Source organism: Dromiciops gliroides, chromosome 4 (genome assembly GCF_019393635.1).
Source record: "Dromiciops gliroides isolate mDroGli1 chromosome 4, mDroGli1.pri, whole genome shotgun sequence".
Classification (NCBI taxonomy): domain Eukaryota; kingdom Metazoa; phylum Chordata; class Mammalia; order Microbiotheria; family Microbiotheriidae; genus Dromiciops; species Dromiciops gliroides.
The window spans coordinates 408,402,052-408,423,735 of record NC_057864.1 but is presented as its reverse complement, the minus strand read 5'-3'; the positions used below and the strand labels follow the sequence as shown (position 1 = coordinate 408,423,735).

At 37.8% G+C, this 21,684-nt stretch overlaps 1 protein-coding gene across 5 annotated transcripts in view; it reads left to right on the top strand.

Moving 5' to 3' along the window:
* The window catches only part of PDE10A (phosphodiesterase 10A), an 887,116-nt gene that overhangs the window by 701,387 nt on the left and 164,045 nt on the right, over positions 1–21,684 (top strand). For all 5 annotated transcript variants that reach the window (XM_044000217.1, XM_044000218.1, XM_044000216.1 and 2 more), the window contains one exon: positions 12,081–12,109. In XM_044000217.1, the coding sequence (XP_043856152.1) occupies positions 12,081–12,109 (29 nt within the window). The remainder of the gene's footprint in view (positions 1–12,080; positions 12,110–21,684) is intronic.

Genomic DNA, 21,684 nt, shown 5'->3' with positions numbered 1-21,684 from the left:
AGTTCAGTTGAAGGACATTTTGCTCCTATTAACCCAGGGTTTCATAAAAATTACTTTTGGATAATAAGGTACCTCCATCAAATCTAGGTTTTCCATACATTCGTATTAGCCATAGATGGGGCAATAGATAGTGTACAACTGTAGTCTTTCCATCTCAGAACTAGTTAAAAAAAATAAGAAAGAAGTCAGGCAAGTAAATAGAATTTTAGATAAGCTAGATATGATAAATATCTGGAGAGAATTGAATGGAAATAGAAAGGAATATACCTTTTTCTCATGGTACCTTTACAAAGATTGCTTATATTATATTATTATTTACAAAGATTGCTTATATTATTATATATTATTTATTATATTATTAGTACATACAAATTTTATAGTTAAAAGAAGAAATATTAAAAGTATCCTTTTCAGAAGACAATGCAATTTTTTTTTAATTTTAGTAAGGGACCACGGAAACAGATTAAAAACCAAACATTAAACAACTTAATCTTAAAGAATGAGTGGGTTAAAGAACAAAACATAGAAGCAATCAAAAATTTCATCAAAGAAAATGACAATGATAAATAAGACAACATTGTTGATTGGGATGATGGTGGTACCATGAACAAAATTAGCACAGTTAGAATAAGGAAAAGGCTTTGGGGAAAAGAGAACAAGGTCAAATTTAGATGTGGTAAATTTGTGATGCTCATGGGATTCAGATGGCCATGCCTAGCAGGGTATCAGAGATGTAGCTCTGGGGCTTAGGGAGAGGTCAGGGCTAGAGTAAAGAAGGGGCTGCTTTCTATGATGTCATGACAATTGATTAGTAGCTCTCTATTGGAGAAATATAGAGAAAGAATAGTCAAGGACTAAGGGAAGAGCCTTAGGAAGAACTTTATATTTAGAATGTTTACAAAAAGATGAAGCAGTAGGAAACAGAGAAGTAGTTGTTAAGTCAGAAGTAGGCACATTAACAAGATGAATTAGTTTGGTAGAAAAGATGAGTTTTGCTTTTGATTTGTTGAACAGAGGAAGGAATAAAAAGCATTTATTAAATACTTAGTATTTGCAAAGCATTTAGCTAAAGAATGGGGGGAGCAGGGAGCCAGTCCCTGCTCTAAAGGAGATCACACTCAAATTAGAGAAGATGACATACGTAGGAAAGTTCAGCTTTAGGGAAGATGGACAATTTGAAGGCCTGTCTGCCCCACAGGAGTAGCCCACCAGTTTTGGGAAGGGGGATTAGGTTTTTTGGCTTTGAGATATCATGCACTGAGGTAGAAATGTCTACCAGTTATTAGGATATGTTGGTCTGAAACAAGGGGAGAAAAATAAGATCTAAAAACAATAGTCTTGAAAGTAATCAAACTGAAGATGATAGCTAAAGGTGAGAAGTAGAAGAATGGCAGGAGGGAAATGTAGCCAGCTATGGAGACAGATCAATTAGAGAAAAACAAGAAAACCCAGAAAAGTTCCAACATCATGACAATCTATAGGAAGGTAATGGTTTCCAGAAAGAATGAAAGGGATGATTAACAGGAACAAATGATGCAGAGATGTGAAAAAGGATGAGGTCTGAGAAGAAGACATTGGATCTGGTGATTATAGCGTCTTTGGTAACCTTCATATGTTTAAGCAGACTGTCAGATCAGAAGTTGTTTTGCTAGAGGTGATGAGTAAATGAGTGGTGAGCAGAGGGCAGTAGTGTAAATTACTCTTTTGAGAAGTTTGTCAGCGAGAGCAATTCAGTGATTTGGGATTTTAGTCTTAGGAGCAAGGGCCATGGGAAGAGGCTTAGTTTTGCTTTTGTTTTCTTTTAGTAAAAGGTCGTTTAGAAAGCATGTGTAAGCAGAGGAAGAAATCATTGGGAAGGAAGCAACCAAAGACCAAAGGGAATGAAAGGATAATTGCTGTAGAAAAGGTTCCATGGGAATTGAGAAGGAATAGGATCAGTACACATGGGAAAGGCCAGCCTTGGGGGAATAAGAGAATTGTCATGTCTTTGGAGAAGGAATGATCATTTCATCATAGGGTTGAGACCTGAAGAGGACTTTAGAGATCTACTGGTCCGACTCCTTCATTTTAGATGAGGAAATTGAGTCAAAGTTAGATCGCAGTTATGGATTTGAAATCAGGAAGAACTAAGTTTGAATTCTGTGTCAGATGCAACCTCCCTAAACCTGTTTCCTTATATGTAAAAGGAGGAGCTTGGACTCAATGGGTGCTAAAGGACCTTCGTGTTCTAAAGTTGATAATCCTATAAAATGATTTGCCCAAGGCCACACAAGATGGTGAGTAGCAAAGTCAGATTTTGATTTCTAGATGTTCTCACTCTAAAATTGGCATTTTCCACTATGCCACACTGATGAGCTGAAAGAAGAAAGAAAGAAACTTTCAAAGGAAGAGATGTGAAGTTCCTATAAGAAGACCCTGGAGAATGGAAAAGGTTTCAAACCTCCTGAGAGGCTGTAAGAGAATATAGATGAAGCGGTCTCCTCTTGGTCCATATTTGTCCTGTAATGTCATCTTATAGCTTATAAATACTCTGTGACATTTATTTTTACTTTCAATATAATTTCCTCCCATTAATTGAGCAAATATTTATTGAGTATTAACATGTTGCAAGAATTATAAAAGTGAGGGAAACTATCCTTGCTTATAGGAAGATTATTGTATTGTACAGGGACAAGACAAGTGCACTAGTAACTAAGACAGTTGAGTATGATAAGTGGTAGAAGAGAGATATATAGTACTTTGGGCATCAGAAGAGAAAAACTGCATCCATTTGGGGCATTTGTACAGATATTGAAGAATGGAGAGCAAGGCTTCAGTGGATGGAGGTTAGGAGGTAGGAGGGAATTCTGGAGATAAGAAAGATCATAAGTTAATTCCAACACCTTAAACAAATCAGAAGAACTTAGGCAGAGAAACATGCCAAGTTGAAGTATGTTGCATTATATGGGTATACAATAAAATCACTAGTGCATGTAGATTGTATTCATTCAAATATTGCTCTTACTACAATTCTCAGTGTAGATTTGTTTCTAATTTTGACATTTGTAGCAGAGTTTCAAGGTTATGATAGTGTAGGAGGTTACATTTACTCTTTAAAAAGTTAATTTTATTAGCTGTTGCATTGAAAGTTTGGAAAGTTGGAATCATGATATCTTTCTTATTACTTGTTTTTATAGTAAAAAGAAATATCTTCTGTATTGTGAATAAGATGCATTTTGTTGTTCCATCGTTTGACTCATGCCTGACTGTTTTTGACCCTATTTGGGGTTTTCTTGGTAGAGATACTGGTATGGTTTACCATTTCTTTCTCTTGCTCACTTAACAGGTGAAGAAACTGTGGCAAATAGGGTTAAATGACTTGCCCAGGGTCACATAGCTAGTAAGTGCCTGAGGCTGGATTTGAACTCATTTGATTCAAAGGCCCAGTGCTCTGACCACGGTGCCACCTAGCTGCCCAAATGAGTGGGCAATAATGATCACATTTGAGAACTTTATATAGTTCTATTTTCCTTATATTTTCTCAAAATATTATACTTGCCCACTTATAGAAAGAACTTATAGTTTTCCTGTTTGCTTTGATAATGGAAAACTATAATAGAGCCAGCCTTGAATTAGGCATGAATGAATGAAAAAGCATTTATTGAGCACTTGCATTGGGCTGTGGAAAGTGCTGTTGTCACAAATTCAATCAAGCAAGATAATCTCCTTGCCCTCTGGACCAGGTTGGAGAGGGGGAGACTGCACATGTAAGGGAGTGATGGCCAAAGAAGACTGATTTGGATGAGGAAGTCAGAGGAATGGTGATCGGAGTCAAAGGGCAGTTGATTGGTACAGTTTTCCTGGAATGGTGGTATTGACTTGATTATTGTTTTCAGAGGTAGAGTTGGAAAGAGTGTGTGTTTTTGTATGTGAGTGTATGAAAATGGTAAGAAAGTAACATGGTATTTCTGGGTCCAGCAAGATAAGAAATCTAGCTGTGTGACCCTGGGCAAGTCACTTAACCCTCATTGCCTGGCCAAAAAAAGAAAGAAAAAGAAAATCCTGGCTCATTAAGGTGGATTTAAGTGTAGCTTCTGACACATCCTGGCTGTGTGATTTTGGGCAAGTCATTTATCTTTTTAACCTTTCCAAGTAATTCTCTAAAATAGAAAGATATGTATTGATAAAGGAAATTTTCCTTATTCTTCTTTATCCTATTGAATTCACGTGTGGTCCAAAACATGCCATTTTCAAAAGAATCTCTCTTAAGAAAATGCCTTTTAGAGAAAATTAGAATGCTTTGTGTTCAACAACAAGGTTTGTAGAGAAGGTAGTGAATCTTAAATCATTCAATCAGTATGAGCTATTTTTTTTAATCATCAGATTATCTGCAGATCATTATTCTTTAACTGATAGAAGAGATATAGTAGAGGCTGGAGGGCGTTTATAGTCTGGTGATCAATATTTTCTCAGTATTTGAGAAAAAAATGTATGGATCGTTCTGTTTTTTTTTCCTGTTGTGGTTTTTTGATTTGGATGTTTATCTAGAAAACACTAAGTATTTACTCAGTCCCTTATTTTCATTCCCTGGGGTAGAATAAATAAATAAAATGTGTTTGTAATATGTAAGCACGTATGTTGTAGTTACAGTAGGGTTCCTTCTTGGGGAATAATATGATTCCCTTGACGTAATTGTACTCTGCACAGGATCCCATGTGGTAACCTATCATCTCCTCTACTAATGATCCCCTTGCCTTGGTTGACGTTCTCAGACTTCCCTTAGGGTGTTATCTTTTGTTTTCCTCTTCAGCTGGTTTGAAGCAAAAAGAACACTCCTCAGTCTTCACCTTTTTGCAGATGTTGAAGATTTTTTTTAAAGAGTTTAGCAAAAGTCTGTTTTCTGTATACACAAAGACCAGAGTTAGACTGCCAGTGTCCAAAGCCTTCTCAAATTCAATACATATTGTGTGTCTAATAAGTGGTAGGTGTATGAAATGGCTGCATAGAGACATATTCCTTGATTTTCTTAAATTATTTCTCTACGCAGTTTTCTTTTAAAAATTCCAAGATGTGCAAAGAAACAAACTCGGTGGTAATGACGGTAAACAACAACAAAAAGAAGCACATTTTCAAGGGCAAAGTAACATTTTTGCTTCCAGCACGAAAATTTTCAGTCTACTAAGTCAATTTATTATATTATTCCTTTATTATTATTAGAGCCTTGAACATAAAATAGGATGAATCAATTCAGAAAAAAATCCTTTTTCTAAGCTCTCAAATTTATATTTTATTCAAGGTAAAAATCTACTATTGGCAACACTAAGTAAAATTATAATAGGAGTACCACTTTAAAGGCATCCTATATATCCCAGAGAATATTAGGAAACAGAAAGTGATCAGTACATTCTAGGATTTTTCCATTTCCAGAAAATTGGAAAACAAATATTGAGCTTTGAAAACTAGGCTTATATTATCATTCATATTGATATAATAATAATAATAACAAAAATAATAAAAAATTAGTGTTTTTCCCTTGAAGAAACATCATAAAAGTTAATACTGATAATACATTTCCTGTTTTAGGTTAGCCCATTACCTTTCAATTTACAATTAATTCTGAGACCTAGTCTCTTTTAATACCAGCAAATTGAAATAAAGGACCTTGGGAATACGATACTAGACAGAGAATTTTCTTCATTGTTGTTCAGTTATTTCAGGTGGATCTCATTCATGACCCCATTTGGGGTGTTCTTGGCAGAGATACTAAAGTGGTTTGCCATTTTCTTCTCTAGCTTATTTTAAAGAGGAGGAAACTGAGGCAAACAGGGTTAAGTGACTTGCCCAGGGTCACACACAGCTAGTAAGTGTCTGAGGCTAGGTTTGAACTCAGGTCTTCCTGACTCCAGGCCTACATTCTATCCACTGCACCATCTTGTTACCCCTAGCGTTTTCTTTACCGACACTGAATTAATTTCTTTTCTGGTAATCATTTGTAGTTTTTTTACTTACAGTATAGAGAATGGTATAAGAGGAGAAATAGGGAGAAAATTCAATGTTCATTATAATTTTCTTTTTTCACTGACCTAGAAAGATTTCTCACAGATTTCTTTATCTGGGTATTTCTCGTATATTTCAGATCTTTTCATTTGATCTTATGAGCAACTTCCTAATCCGGAAAGGTAGAATTTGTAAGCTTTTGTTCACACAGACATCCAGAATTGAAAATGGACATGGAAAATTAACTGCCAAACAAGAATATAAGAAAAAGAACACAGGAGTACCTTTACCCAAAGGTGTTAAACAGTGACTTGTAACACTTAACAGATCCAAAATAAAATGTCATTGGGAAATATTTAATAAAATAAATAAAAATACAGTAGAACATAGATGAGGCTAATATGCATTTTTCCAAATCAATATGTGACTTGCAGGGATTATCTAATACAATTTCCTCACCTTAATAAATGAGGAAAACAAGAACCATTGAGATGAAGTGACTTGTTTCAGTTCACAGAGAGTAGTTGTAAAGTCACTATTCTAACCAGATCATGATTTCACAGCTAGTACTTTTTGTGAGTCAGGATCATGTTATTTTATTTATTTTAAAAGTGTCTGATATCTTTAAGAGAAAAAATGCCTTTACCTTTCAGTACAACATATTGCATGCTTTGTTTTGTTTGCATGCTGCAAACCAAATGTCTATTGGAATACTTTTATATTCTGTACAGATTGTGCTTGTAATGCTCAGCGAGTCTATGTAAGTTACCCTTGTTCAGTTTGAACTGTGAGCTCTTCCACCCAGGTTGCTTCCCCCTGCTCCTCCCTCCCCTCCCTCCCCCCCCTTTCCCACACACCACTTTAAAGTTTGGTATGGATGATGATATTGCTGCTCATTATTACCAGTGGTTCTGGAATGTGCAAAGCTGGCTTTGCAGAAGATGATGTCCATCAGGCTACCTTCCTGTTCATTTTGGGGCTTCCCTGACAGCAGGGTGTGATGGTGGGTATGGGCCAGAGTAAGCAAGGTATTATGACCCTGAAGTACCCCACAGAACAGGATATTGTTGCCAACTGGGATGACATGGAAAAGATCTCACATCATACTTTCTAAAATGAGCTCTTTCTGGCCTCTGTGCTGCTCATAGAAGCCCCCCTGAACTCAAAAGCCAACAGAGAAAAGATGACTCAGATTACATTTAAGACCTTCAACACTCCAACCATGTACATTGACATGTGCTGTCCCTGTATGCCTCTGGCTGTACCAATGGTATTGTGAGGGATTCTAGTGATGGTGTGACCCACACTGTGTCCATCTATGAAGGTTATGCCCTTCCTCATGCCATCCTCCATCTGGATCTGGCTGGCTGTGATCTGGTGGACTATATATCTCATGAAGATCCTGACAGAGAGGGTACAGTTTCACAACCACAGCTGAGAGGGAAATCATGCATGCCAAGCAGGAGATGGGCACTGCTGCATCTAGCTTCTCTCTGGAAAAGAGCTATGCACTCCCTGAAGGTCAGGTTATCACTATTGGCAACAAGAGGTTCTGATGTCCAGAAGCTCTCTTCCAACTATCTCTCTTATGTGTGGAATTCTGTGGAATCCATGAAATTACCCTCAACTTAATCATGAAGTGTGATGTTGACATCTGTGATGATCTGTATGCCAGTATTGTATTGTCTGGTGGTACCCAGGCATTGCTGACAGGATGCAGAAGGAGATTACAGCCCTAGCCCACAGAACAATGAAAATCAAGATCATTGCCCCACCTTAGTGTAAATACTCTGTCTGGTTTGGAGGCTCTATCTTGGTGTCTCTTTCCACCTTCCAGGAGATGTGGATCAGCAATCAGGAGTATGATGAATTTGGGCTCTCCATTGTCCACCACAAATGCTTCTAAATGGACTGTGTTTTTTATGTTTTTTCATTTTTTTTTGTCAAAGGGTGTGTCGTTAATTTCCCAATACAAAGAGATGAGATTGGTATGGGTTTATTTTGTTTGTTTGTTTGGGTTTTTTTTTTTTGGGGGGGGTCCTTTACTAAGGTGATGAGCAGGTGATGATGCTGTAAGCAAACATCCCCAAAGTTCTACAATGTGGCATTAGGACTCTGATTGTACTTTTTAAAAAAAGTCATCCCAAATATTGTTAGTGAGTTACTTGCCTCTACAAAGGTGGTCCTGCTCAATTAGAGCAAAGGAGCTACTTAACAAAAATCTTGACGGGGAGGAGGAGGTATGCAGTATTGCTTTACATGTAAATTATGTAATACTTAAAAAAATAACACCTTTTTCTATATTCTGCCTTAATACTTGTTCCTTAAAAAAAAAAAAAAACTTGTCAGAGCCATAATGAATGACCCTCTAAATTCCCTCCCTGCCCCCAGAATAGATGTGAATGAAGACTTTACAATCTCCCTGTTTTGAGATTGGTGCCCATACTTGGGGGGAGGGGAGGAGCTTTACCTGTACACTGACTTAAGTAAGACCAATTAAAATAAAAGTGTATGTTAAAGAGGGGAAAAAAGATAATAAGACTTAATGACCAGATTGTGTACTCTCCTGTGTCTGTATTTTGTGATGTGAAGTAAATGAAGCAATTCAGCAAGTGTTACTCAACAGGTTATTGTAAAATCATTATCCTATAAAAGTAACAAATCGTAAGAAAGGATTTGTTATTTTGTTTTATTATATGATTTGTGAAACTCAGCATTATCTTGTTGACTATGTTACAAAGAAATATGCATTTCATGGTTTAGGGTGCTGTTCAGAGTCCTGGAAAATCTTAGTATCCTTCTTACTTTGCTTGTGACATTGGGCAAGCCTGTTAACTTCTTAATCTTTAAAATGAAGGGGTGGGGGGCAGCTAGGTGGAGTAGTAGATAGAGCACCACCGGCCCAGGAGTCAGTTCAAATCTGGTCTCAGACACTTAGTACTTACTAGCTGTGTGACCCTGGGCAAGCCACTTAACCCCATTTGCCTCACCAAAAATTTTTAAAAAAAAAATGAAGGGTGGGATTAGATAACCTTTGAAGTCCTTTCTAGCTCTAAATCTATTATCCTATGATTCTTAACATATCTTTTTGGGGGTGGGGGGAGGTGGGGCAATGAGGGTTAAGTAACTTGCCCAGGGTCACACAACTAGTACGTGTGAAGTGTCTGAGGCTGGATTTGAACTCAGGTCCTCCTGAATCCAGGGCCTGTGCTTTATCCACTGCGCCACCTGGCTGCCCCCTGATCCTATGATTCTTAATGATTTTTAATACCTAAAGTCCAGTAGATAGGCAACAAGCCTATGGAAAATGGTAAATTCTGATTCAATGTGTCCTATAAATGTTCTATCAGCCCATGATGCCAGTTCAAGAGTTGTTTTTCATTTGTTTGCACATCCTTTAAAAAAAAATTAGTTTAGATGTCACCTTTTATATTCATTCACTCATTTAATAAACAAGTATTTATTAAATGTCTATCATTTTACCAGGCATTATGCAAGGCTTTGGGGCCATAAATACAAAGAATGAAACAATCCCTACTCTCTAAGAGCTATTGAATTATTGAATGCATATGCTTAGGCTCTGAGGAAAACTAGTGAAGGAGTCTCTTAATTGCTCTCCTGGCTTCTTTTTTTTTTTCCTTTTTCTTTTTTTCCCCTAAACTAAGTCCTACCAGGATAATCATTCTAAAACACTTATTTCCTCAGGATCTTTTCTCTGCTTAATAATGTCTAATGGCTTATTACTGCCTATAGAAAAAAAAAAAGCACAAACTCCTTAGCCTGTTTCTCACTCCTAATCTAGTTCCTCCTTGCCCATCTAAGCTACATATATAATGATCACTTTAAGTAAGGAAAGAGTGTAGAGAGTGCCACCACCTGGGAAAAGGATACAGAAAGCCAGAGTGAGGTTGATAATAGCAAGAGCAGAAGTTGTCATTCACTTTTCTGTAGGACTTTCAGGCTTATTAAGTACTTCTTCCACAGCAACCCTTGGTGGTTAGTGTAATTTTACAGATGAGGAAACTGAGATTCATAGAAGTTAGGTAATTTACCCATCATCGCATAATTAGTAAGTGACAGAGCCATAACTGAAATTCTGGTGCAGTTCTTTCCCCACCCTATCCTGTTGCCATTCACTGTGCTGTACTACAAATGATAGCAAATCCTCCTGAATTTAGTATACTATTGATACCATGGAGAATATAGCATACTGCCAAGTACAAGGAAGATGGTAGAAATTAATTGTTCCACCTAAAGGAGCAGATGAGTATGTAATTATCTGTGTCTTATATCACCATAAAAAGAATGCAAAGAGACAACTGAGTTCAGCAAGAGGAAGTGCAGGCACCCCAGAGAGCTAGGTCACTTTCATGGGGAAACCAGATGGAGATTATATGATTAATGGATTTTGGTACAAGCTGTCAAGTAAGAAACAGTTCTGGTACTTCTTTCAAAGTGGATTTTCCATTGTAGTGCCTTCAAGGATCCCTAGGTCTTCAAACTCAGATCCTGACAAGGATCTTGTGCTGGGACATTTTAAAGTGTTAAATTTGATTTAAGTCAAGTGGTAGCATTGGGATTCTTCATTATCTACTCCACACAAAAGGTAGTTTCATAAGGTCATCTCAGAAATCTCAAAACTGGATGGTTGAACAGATAATATAGCTCTGTAATAGAAACACTCTAATAAAGCTATTGATTCCTTTGGAGTAATTTAAATCTTTGAAAAATGAATGCCAGTAAATACTAATGAGAATTAAGCTTTCAATATAACTTGGTCTTAGGTGAAATGGATGGAGAGGAGTCACATTATGGTTTGTGTCAGCATGTCAGGAACAATATTTGTTTCATTTCAATATAGAAGCCAAGTGTTTTTGTAAATCTCTCTCATGATTATGGTTGACTGACACCAATTATTCTGGATATCCTGAAGGAAACATGAATCAGAGGTTCTTCTCTGTTTCCACCTTGAAGTTATTTTCATTTATACTTATTAGAAGCTTTTGAAAGTGGAACTCTGCTAAAGTCAGAATCTTAATGGAATCTCATCTTCATTGCTAGAATATGCGTGTATCAACTATTAATAAAGAATTGAGATGAACAGGCCTTTAACATGACTGAACTACTGTTTAAATACTAAACTGGTCTAGGCAACAATCAAATCCACCTAAGTAAAAGAAATAAAAATCCCCCATGCAACACCCATCATTGGTTATACATAAAAAGAATACTACATTGACTAATTTGAACTGGCTGGTAGTGGGGTTAGGCTGGACATCACACATTCTACAAAGGCAGAATGGTATTCATAGGGACTATAAGAAGATTAACTATTACTGACTGAAGTTTTTTTTTTTTCCTTGAGAATAATTAGTAGAAAGGTTGATTGGTAAAAAGATAATAATTTTAGTTTAGGAGGCTCTTAGTGAATGCCTTTGAATGTTAAGTACCTTAAGAAAAAGATAGAAGAAACACCTAGGCCAATTTTATTCTGTCCTTGAGGGTTCCCTTTTCCACTTAGAAGAGCAGAATAGAAAAAAAAAATTACCCTAGCCTGCCTGAGCCATGACTTTGCAAAAAGGAAGTAGCAAATTTTATTTAGTTCTTTTCAAACCCCGTCGATTTAAAAAGAGAGACTAACTAGACCCTCCTATAGCACTTTACCCAGATCAGACTAGCTGACTCCTGGAGCCACTAAGTTTTCCAGAAATTTTTTTCTTTCCCCCACCCTTCTCTGTCCTCTGATGGGTAAGCACTGTGTTCACCCCCTCCAATTTCATTCATTCTACTTCTTCAGCTTTACCCTGAACTCTATTCAATAAAGAGTTGTAATCACTTAAAATTAGAGCTGTGCTTGTCTGATGCTTCTCTAGAACTGGAACACGTCCTAAACTGGAGACTTAAAGAGTTCACATTTGATACAAAATAAACATACATATAGAAACTTAAACTTACATATATTTGTGCCTAATTTGTGATTAGTCTTTAAACATTAGAACAAACATTTAAAAACTAAGTTCTCAGATTCATTAAGAGGAAGGTATTATGGAATATCATACTAGGATGTGCTTAGAGTTTCTAATTATTATTATTTTTCTTTACAGATGAAGGAATTTGTAATGAAATCACCCGGGTAAGTAACATGAAGATTATTTTCTACCGTTACCAAATAGAAATCAAGCACTTCTGATGAGCTCTTGCTTATTTATATAATTCATGGAGTAGCATTGTATTGAGAAAAGTTCTTGAAGCTAGAGTGCCCAGACATAGTTGGTTATTGGGGGGGATGGTGTTTTGGGAATGACGACAATCCAATATGCCAGTGTTGGCAGCATTATAGTATTAGTCACTTTGGCAAATACTAAGTAAACCATTTCACATCCCAGAGAAATAGTCTTGTTAACTTTATGTAACCTGGGGGACTAAGCTCCTGGAGGACAAGGACTGTATAACAGCTAGTGTATTGTGGGTGCTCAGTAAGTGCTAAATTATTGATTAAGCCCATAAGATGGAATTATGTTTAATTTTATATCCTTTATTTTAGTAACCTATTTAAAATTGAACAAAATGGTGAAAATCTAATGCCAGAGCATTTGAAGGAAAACAAAACCCTGTTAGGTATCGTTCATCCTTGTTGAAAATAAGCATTTGAGAATCATTTATAGAATTACCTATACAAGTATCCTTCTACATTGCTGGTCATAAACAGAAGGAAAACCTTTGAAATGAACAGTGTTAGCTGGCTTAAATTTTTTTTAATCACTGCCCCTTTGTAAATAACAACCTAAACATGAGGAATTTAAGACTTAAGGTATTAATTGATCCAACAAATATTTTTCAAGATATTTCTGTGTGCAGTGTGCTGGGGTAAGCACAGGGGTGAAATAGAAGAATAGATAAGACACGGTCCTTGCCCTCAAGGAGCTTACAGTGTAGTTGAGGTAAGGCACTCACATGAATACACACACACACACACACACACACACACACACACACACACACACAAATGCAATGAAAATTAGAATGGGATGTGTATATGAGATGAAAACAAAAAAGAATACCAAAGTCTATGAAATCAAATGAAGTTTGGGATATCAGGGAAAGCTTCACTGAAGAGGTAGTTTTTGAGCTAAAACTTGAAGGATTGGTAGAATGTCAATAGGCAGAGATAGAGGGACCAAAGGAAAGTAATACAGGCCCAGGTAACCAACTACTAGAACACAGGTTCAGAGGTAGGGGAACCGAGGGTGTATCCAGAGTGGTTTCACTTTGCTTGGGAATGTAGGAATTAGGAGGGCATTGATAACTATTTTATGCATAGTGGACACCATAATGGACACCAGTTTGCATGAGGTTGAAAGAGAGCGAGACAAGTTATTTATGTCTTGAGTAAGGTTCATAGACTGAACTTCCTATGAGTTACAGTTCATTTGACGCTTTGACTTTTTACTATAACACATTTTCCCCAGAATAACTCTTTATATGCTACAGACAGCAAAACTTTCTGACAATACAAACATGCACATTTGTATTTAAAAGTAATACTAAACTTGCCTCTCACTTCTCCTTTTGTGTGTCATAGGCAACAGGCTTCCTTGCCTTTTTCTTATTTTGATGCTTAGAAATGAATTCATGATGAGGAGATGAAGGCAAACAGGTGTAGATAGATACTCATTAAAAATGTTTGGCAATGAAAGAGTCCCAGGATAATATTTTGAGGAGGGAAAGGGGAGGAAAGACTTAAAAAATAACATAGGTGAAAAGACTTTGAGGGTGCTTGTAGGAGGAGGGGAGAAATCCAGGAGGAGAGAGTAAAGATAAAAGAAAAAAAGAAATTTTTAGTACGGACAAGATTGGTCTTAAGAAATATGGGGGAAGGAAAATCAAGGGTACAGATGGATATGAAGATACTGATTTTAGACAGGAAGAGAGCCACCCTTTCCTCAGAGGAAAGAAGGAGATAATAAATGAAGACCTATGTTGTGAGGGCCAGTGGAGAGAAGTTGAGAAAAAATTCATCTTTTCAGTGGTATAGGAGGTGACATAATCTGATGAAGAGTGAAGAAGCTAGGTTGTGCTCTGAGCCTTGAGGAGAGAGGAGGTTTAGAGCTGACCCTATGGGGGATGTGATAGGGAGCCAAGTGAGATATAATACATTTGCTGAGCAGCCAGGTGCACCCAACTGACATAATGATAATAACATCAGAAATAATTATGTCAATAATAGCTAATATTTGCACAAAGAACTTTCAAGTTTTCAATCGAGGAATAGAGAAAAGGCCAAGCTGACTGGATTGCAGTGTGTGTATGAGAAGGGTAACTTGGAAAGAGAAGATCTGGCTAGGCTCTGAAGGACTGAACAGGAGTTTATATCTGATCCTAAAGGCAATAGGAAGGCACTGGAGTTAATTGAATTAAGAGGATTACAAGGGCATATCTGCTCTTAAGGAAAATTATTTTGGCAGTGTTTGTAGGGTGTCTTGCAGTAGGGAGACTTGAGGCAGTGGTATTTTTTTGGGGGAGGGGGCAAGGCAATGAGGGTTAAGTGACTTGCCTAGGGTCACACAGCTAGCAAGTATCAAGTGTCTGAGGTCAGATTTGAACTCAGATAGCTGCCCCAGGGCAGTGGTATTGTTACAGTAATCTACATCTAAACTAAGGTGCCTGTGTGAATGAAGATTAGATGGGAACCATGCCATGCAGGTAGAAATGGAGGTCTGGGGTAGAGGATAATGAATCAAGGAAAATGGTATAAACTTTGGAGAGGGGAATAATTGTGGGTTTTGGAGGGGAGAGAGAAGAGAAAGAACATTTATTAATTACTATGTTTTGTAGACTTTGTAAACTGTCATAAAGATGCTAAAATAAGGGCTTAGCCAGGCTAGGTGCTTTACAGTTATCTCATTTGATCTTCATAGCAATCCTGAGAGATAAGTGCAATTACCCCCATCCCCTACCCTGCCCTTTTATAGTGTGTGTGAGAGAAGGGAAATTGAAGCAGACTGCTGTTAAGTGACTTGCCCAGGCTCATACAGCTAGAGAATGTCTGAAGCTGGATTTGAACTCGGTTCTTTTTGAGTCCAGTTCTGTTATCCTTGCCACCTAGATAGCAAATGGTTTTTGTATTACAGCTTTATAATATAACTTGAAGAAGGGCAGCTAGGTGGTGAAATGGATAAAGCACCGGCCCTGGATTCAGGAGGACTTGAGTTCAAATGTGACCTCAGACACTCGACACTTACTAGCTGTGTGACCCTGGGCAAGTCACTTAACCCTTATTGCCCCAAATAATAATAATAATAATAATAATAATAATAAATAAAAAACACTTGAAGTCTGAACATACCCATTTCTACTTTTAAAAATTGTTTCCCTTGAGATTATAGACCTTTGTTCCTCCAAATTAATTTTTATTATTATTTTATCTAAAATGCCAGGATTTAAACTCAGATACCCTGAATCGAAATTTCAGTGGTTTTTCCACTCTGACTCAAACTCTCCATGCTGGTACATGTCACGTAGGTGCTGGATAAATCTGGCCTATCACAAACAGCTATAAATGCCCCTCACATACTTCAGTTTAAATGCCACAGATGCTGGTGCTCCATGGCTCCCATTTATTACTGATCTCTTTCTAGCAATGTAGCAAAAGGCATACACATGACCTACGTCTGTCAAGGTTACATACTCTCCCCTTCATGTTCCAGGACCTTCCCACTACTTGGCAACTAGCTGTCATTACCCTGGAACATCCCATGAAATTAATGCCTTGTCGCAACAGGTAGCATATAGGAGGGAGGGAAATCTTATTTTCCCAGCTCAGTCTCCTTCCAATATTTGCTTCTAAAGACCCATTCTCCACTTTTCTTCTCACAGGGAAGCGAGCCCTGCCTTTCCATGTGTTCTCAGGGAAATCTACACACTTTTACAAGGATTCTTCAGTAAAAAAACAAACAAACAAAAAAACCTGAGCATCTGTTGGTTCATTATTTTCTGTTTTACTGGTAGCTTTACATAAACTGTTCTTCTGATGGCTTTTCGCAATGAATTTCTCCTGTCCAGCCATCTCTGAATTCTTAAAAACAAATGAACAAATGAAGATCTTTCTCTCTGCTCCATTCCTCAGAGAGCCAAGTGGTTCTGAATGCTACTGTGGCAGGGTTTTTTTGTGCTTGTTTCTTAGCAGGATGTGGTCTTCCCTTGACAGTCTAGCTCCAGCTTATCTTTCCACTCCTAGAAAATGCTCCTCTGTGGGCTAACACAACTGGCTTACTTGCTATGCCTCACGCAAAAACATTTCATCTTCTCCTTTCTTACTTCCTACTCTGAAAATTCAGAGCTGCTCTCAAAGCTCAAATCAGGCATCAACTTCCTACAGGAAACCCTTCTCAGCTAATATGTATTAGTACATTTGTGTCTGCACACACATATATGTAATATATATCCACACACAAACATATTTTCATCTACTCTGTGTGTGCATGTATGCACACACACACACACACACACGCACACGCACACGCACACAGATGTGGATATATAGTTGTGTTGCCCTGCCTCCTCTTCTAGAACCCAGATTTTGCTACATGTTTATCTTTTTATCTCCAACACCTAGTACATAGTAGGTGCTTGATAAATGTTTATTAACTTATTGATTGGTCCACCAGAGGTGAAGGCTTGAATTTAAAGGATCTCTCCAACAAGGTTTTTGAGTCACTTAGCTCCATATGGATGACCTCCCAGGTCTTTGCTATCCCTGTAACTTACCTTAATAAGTAACAACTCATCCCATCCAGATTTAGAATGTAAACTGCTTGTAAGCAGCAGTTGTTTCATTCCTTGTGCTGTTATCCCTAGCACCTGGGCCAGTACCTGTCACACAGTAGGTGATTAGTAAATACTTGTTGATTTATTGTACTATGAAATTAATCTCCTGCCGTGATAATAGAATCTTGGAAATGGTTTCAGGTTCAATATAATGAGTCTAACCCCAAGGATTTACAATCTCTGAATCTTTCATTGAAATGTTAGTAATATTGCCCGGATAATTAGATCAAGGGACCAGAGTGTCTATATAAACACAGAAAACACGGTTTTAGGTGGGCCAAATACAGCTGTATCCCAGGGGACTGAGGTCTCTAGATAACAGTAGCCAATTCCCTACTCTTTCCTTAATAACCAAGGATTCCTGCTGTTATCCTGATCTCTAGAATATAAGTTCTTTGGTGATAGAGAATGTTCCATTTTTGTCTTAACCGATTGACTCATTTCCAGACACCCCACACTGCTGGTCCAAATAACTTAAACCTTTGCATTTAACAAACAGGCGATATCATATTCCCTATTTCCAAATCTGAAAAGATATATTCTGCAGCTGGCTTGGTAAGATCAGCAAATCTGTTGCCTACCAATAACAAACCCTTTTACTCTTACATTCGCATCTTCTCTGATATAACCGTCATAATAAGTTGTTTCCTGCTGAGATATAATTCCTTATAGTTGCTTCTTCTTGATTTGGAGTCAGATGACCTAGGTTCAGATCCCAGTTCTTTGTGACAATGGGCAAATAGACCTCAGTTTCCCTCATTTGTAAAATTTAGGGGGTTGGGCTTGACCATCTCTGAGGTCCCTTCTGGTTCTAAATTTCTGAGAGTTGTCTGCATTTATGTCTCAGATTGCCAAAACACTATAAACTTCTACCCTTCAGTCCTTGGATAAATTCATACCAATCAATCTATTCATGTTGAATAATGCACTTTTTGCTAAATGCACTATAGTCTCTGCATCCTCTAAGTGACTTACAGTCTTAACTTCCTACAAATACTCTTTATTACTGCAAATCAAGTATTCTCTCCATTATGCCACCTCATTGCCTTTACTTCCAACTGCACTGCCTTTTACTTGCTGAGACAGCAAAGGTTGGTGTCTACTTTCATAGTAGGCATTTATAGTACTTTACATACATGATCTCATTTGCTTATCTCAGCAGTTCCTTGAGGGAAATAAATATATTATTATTCCCATTCTGTGGATGAAGCTGAGAGTCAAAGGGATTAAGTGATTTGCCTATTGTCAGAATTTGCACATTGCCTATTTCTTGTAACTTTGGAGGCAGAATTTGAACCCACACTTTCCTTGACTTAAAGGAGTTAATGTCATAAGTGTCAAGAAGAATGTTGAATTAGCATTTATTTATTTGGCCCTTTAAAGCTTACAAAGTATTTTACTTATGTAATCTCATTTGATCTTTACAACAACCTTGTAGGGTAGTATTAATTATTATTAGCAAATGAGGAAACAGGTCAGGACAAATTAAGTGACTTCTCTAGAATCTCTCAGCTAGTGAGTGAGTGAGGCAGGATTCAAATAAGTATTTCAGACTTCAAGTCGAACATTTTATGTACTGGCCCACCTAGCTGTCTTCTGAAAAGAGTATGAAAGACATATTGAAAAAAAGTGAGACCAGTTAAAAGGCCATTGTAGTACTTCTGGTACCCAAGAACAAGGGCCTAAGGGTGGGGTTTTTTGTTTGTTTGTTTGTTTTTTACAATAATTACTATTGCTATTGATCTCATTTTGGGGTAAGCATATTTTTCCATTTATTAATATCATATACTAGTAAAGGACTGACCATGTGTCTCCCTAACTTCTCATGGTCTCAGGCTGTAGTAGAGAAAGCAGGAAGAGAGCTTTAGCATGGCAGTTATCAAGAGCTGGAGAAATGTACCAGGGTTTTTATCTTCTTTCAATAGAAGTGGGTCATTATACATTGATCAAAGCTAATCATTCAATTCTATTTGTTGACTTGATTTGAAGGTGATCTCAGTTAAAATGAAATCTACAGATAACATCAGGGACATCAGGGAAAAGAATGTAAAAACCCTCTCTCAAGTTAAGGCAAAGTCCATTATTTAGGTGTGGTTTGATCCCATCATTCCTTCTCTGAGCCAGACCAAAGAAACTATCTCCATTTCTTTTGTTCCCTTGTGTTTGTCCCAGATCAAGGAGAACTGGACTTGGGAGAGAGGGTGGGGGGGAGGGGGAAGAGAGAAAGGACTGAGAAACTGATCTCTGGGTCCTCCAAGAAATCCATTATTAATAATTATTTTCTCACAAGAGGTAGATTCACATTTACAGAATTCTGTACTGTCACCTGCCAGGAGCTGAAGTTTATCATGTCCAATTTGGAAGCATTAATATTGTATGGGGCAAACTGCCTCAGTTTACCCAAATAACTCGAGGAGACCACCAAGTCAAGCAGAGACAGATTTATTACATTCCCATGGGAATGGGCAAACTCAATAACTGAGTCGAGATAGCTCATACATGCCTTGACCTTTTATAGGAATATTGGTCAGAGGGGAAGTCCCCACACACACTAGGGCGAGCTCACAATCTAACATCCAATCCTGTCTCACCCAGGGTGTGTGTTTAGCTCGTGATCAATGTATGGAGACATGCATACGTGTTCCAGGAACAAGGGGGAAAAGAGGAGGGGGAACAAGGTCAAACCAAAGGAAGAGGGAACGGGGGAGTGACATTCAGATGTTTCAGATCTCACAGTTGCCACTGACTCCCCTCTCCCGGCCCCTATCTCTAAAGATACTCAACCTGAACAACAGGAAGAGTCACTCAGATGTTTCAGCATTGCTCTGCAGTCATGCCAATTTTAGAAGGATGACAGGGTTAAAATTTATCTTGGGCTATGCTGGGAAATCAAAGAAATAGAATAAAGAACAAAAGAATAATCCATTGTTGGGACCCTAGCTGGGGACTCTGCTCCAAGAAAAAGGGACTCTTCTACCTCCCCACCAGTGGTCTTGGCCCTGGCTGAGTGCCCTTTTCAGCCCTTCTTTAGGTTTTCCTCTTTAAAGAAATCTCCTTGAGAGAAGGACCTATCTTGTATCCCCACCACTTAGCCCAGTTTCTGATGCATATTACGTGCTTAATAAATGCTCTATTAATCTCAATGGCTGCAAAACTGATATCTCCAGGTCCTGGAAGTAATAGTAACACATGTACTCATGTAATCACGAAGACTATAGAAACTCAGGAGATTAAATTCACTTGGGGACAGAAGGGAGAAAACTTAAATTTTGTCAAGAAATGTATTAAGTAATTCTTACATGCAGTGCAACATAACTTTGCCTATTTGATGTGCTGACCTTTGGTATTAAGTACAGTGGTCTACTCTTTAATATTTTTTTTGCCCTCAGATGTGTAGTTTCCAACTCTACCCAAATGTTTCCATAATTGTATTTTTATAATTTGTATTATTTATTTTATCTAATATTATAAACAAATATGAATATTACATTCCTGACTTTCTTCTGGGCCAGCAGGTCAGTTCTAACAGGAGCTAAAGGAGGAGGGAAGATGTCAAAATTGAGGATCTTCAATTTGAATGGGAGGGAGAGGGGAGAGACAGAGACAGTGAGAAAGAGAGAGAGACAGAGACAGACAGAAAGGTGAATTTATGGACACTAGTTTGTGTGAACCAGTGCTAGGAATTTTGGGGTGTATTGTTTTGTTATTTCAAGGATTTTATATAGAGTTAAGTTCTGTAGAACATAACTGGGGCAGCTGGGTAGCACAGTGGATAGAACACAGGCCCTGGAGTCAGGAGGAGAGAGTGAGGCTGGTGACTTTGCACAGCTCTTCCTCACTTAAATCCAATTCACTACAAGTCATGACATAATCCTGATATCATGATGCTCTTCAAGAACAACAATAGAATATAACTACAAGACATGTTATGTCCATATGATAGCAATTGTACAACTGTGAATAAATCTTCCTGTTGTTGTGCCATGTTTCCTTGTGCTGTGGTAATGAAATGTTATGTATTTAGATAGAACCACAAACTATCTAAGTCCATAAGGAATAACAATAATGTATAATGACATTCATTTGCTACTCTGTCATGAGTTTCTGTTGAGGCAAAAAAATTGTAGGATACATGTTTATAGTTGAGCATTAAGACATTATCACTTGGGCCTAGAGTGAGGAAGACTCATTTTTGTGAGTCCAAATCTGCCCTCGGACACATGCTAGCTGTTTGTTCCTGGACAAGTCACTTAACCCTGTTAGTTTCCTCATCTATAAAATGTGCTGGAGAAAGAAATGGTAAATGACTCTAAAAATTTTTGCCAAGAGGGGGCAGCTAGGTGGCGCAGTGGATAGAGCACTGGCCCTGGAGTCAGGAGTACCTGAGTTCAAATCCGGCCTCAGACATTTGACACTTCCTAGCTGTGTGACCCTGGGCAAGTCACTTAACCCAAATTGCCTCACCCCCCCCCCCAATTTTTTTTTTCCTAGAAAACCTCAGATGGGGTCATGTAGAGTCAGAAAAATGATGGAACTGAAATTATCACTTGAGAATAAGTGCTATCAGAAGTGATGAAATCTTCAAGTATCTTTCTGGACATAATTGTAATTGTGAATAAATTCAGGAGAACTTAATACTAGAGTCAGAATCAATAAAAATATATTAAATACCTACCATGTGCCAAGCACTGCACTAAAGCACTGGGGCTACAAAGTAAAAGCACAAGTCCCTGTCCTTGAGGAGCTCACAATCCAGTGTGACGGATAACGCATAAAAACCTAAAAAGTGAGGAGTAAGGAGCTAGAGATGGGGAGGATCTCCCCTTCCCATTCAGGAGTATGATGAAATCTTGCAACCAGTCTAGGAAATGATTCGGTGAC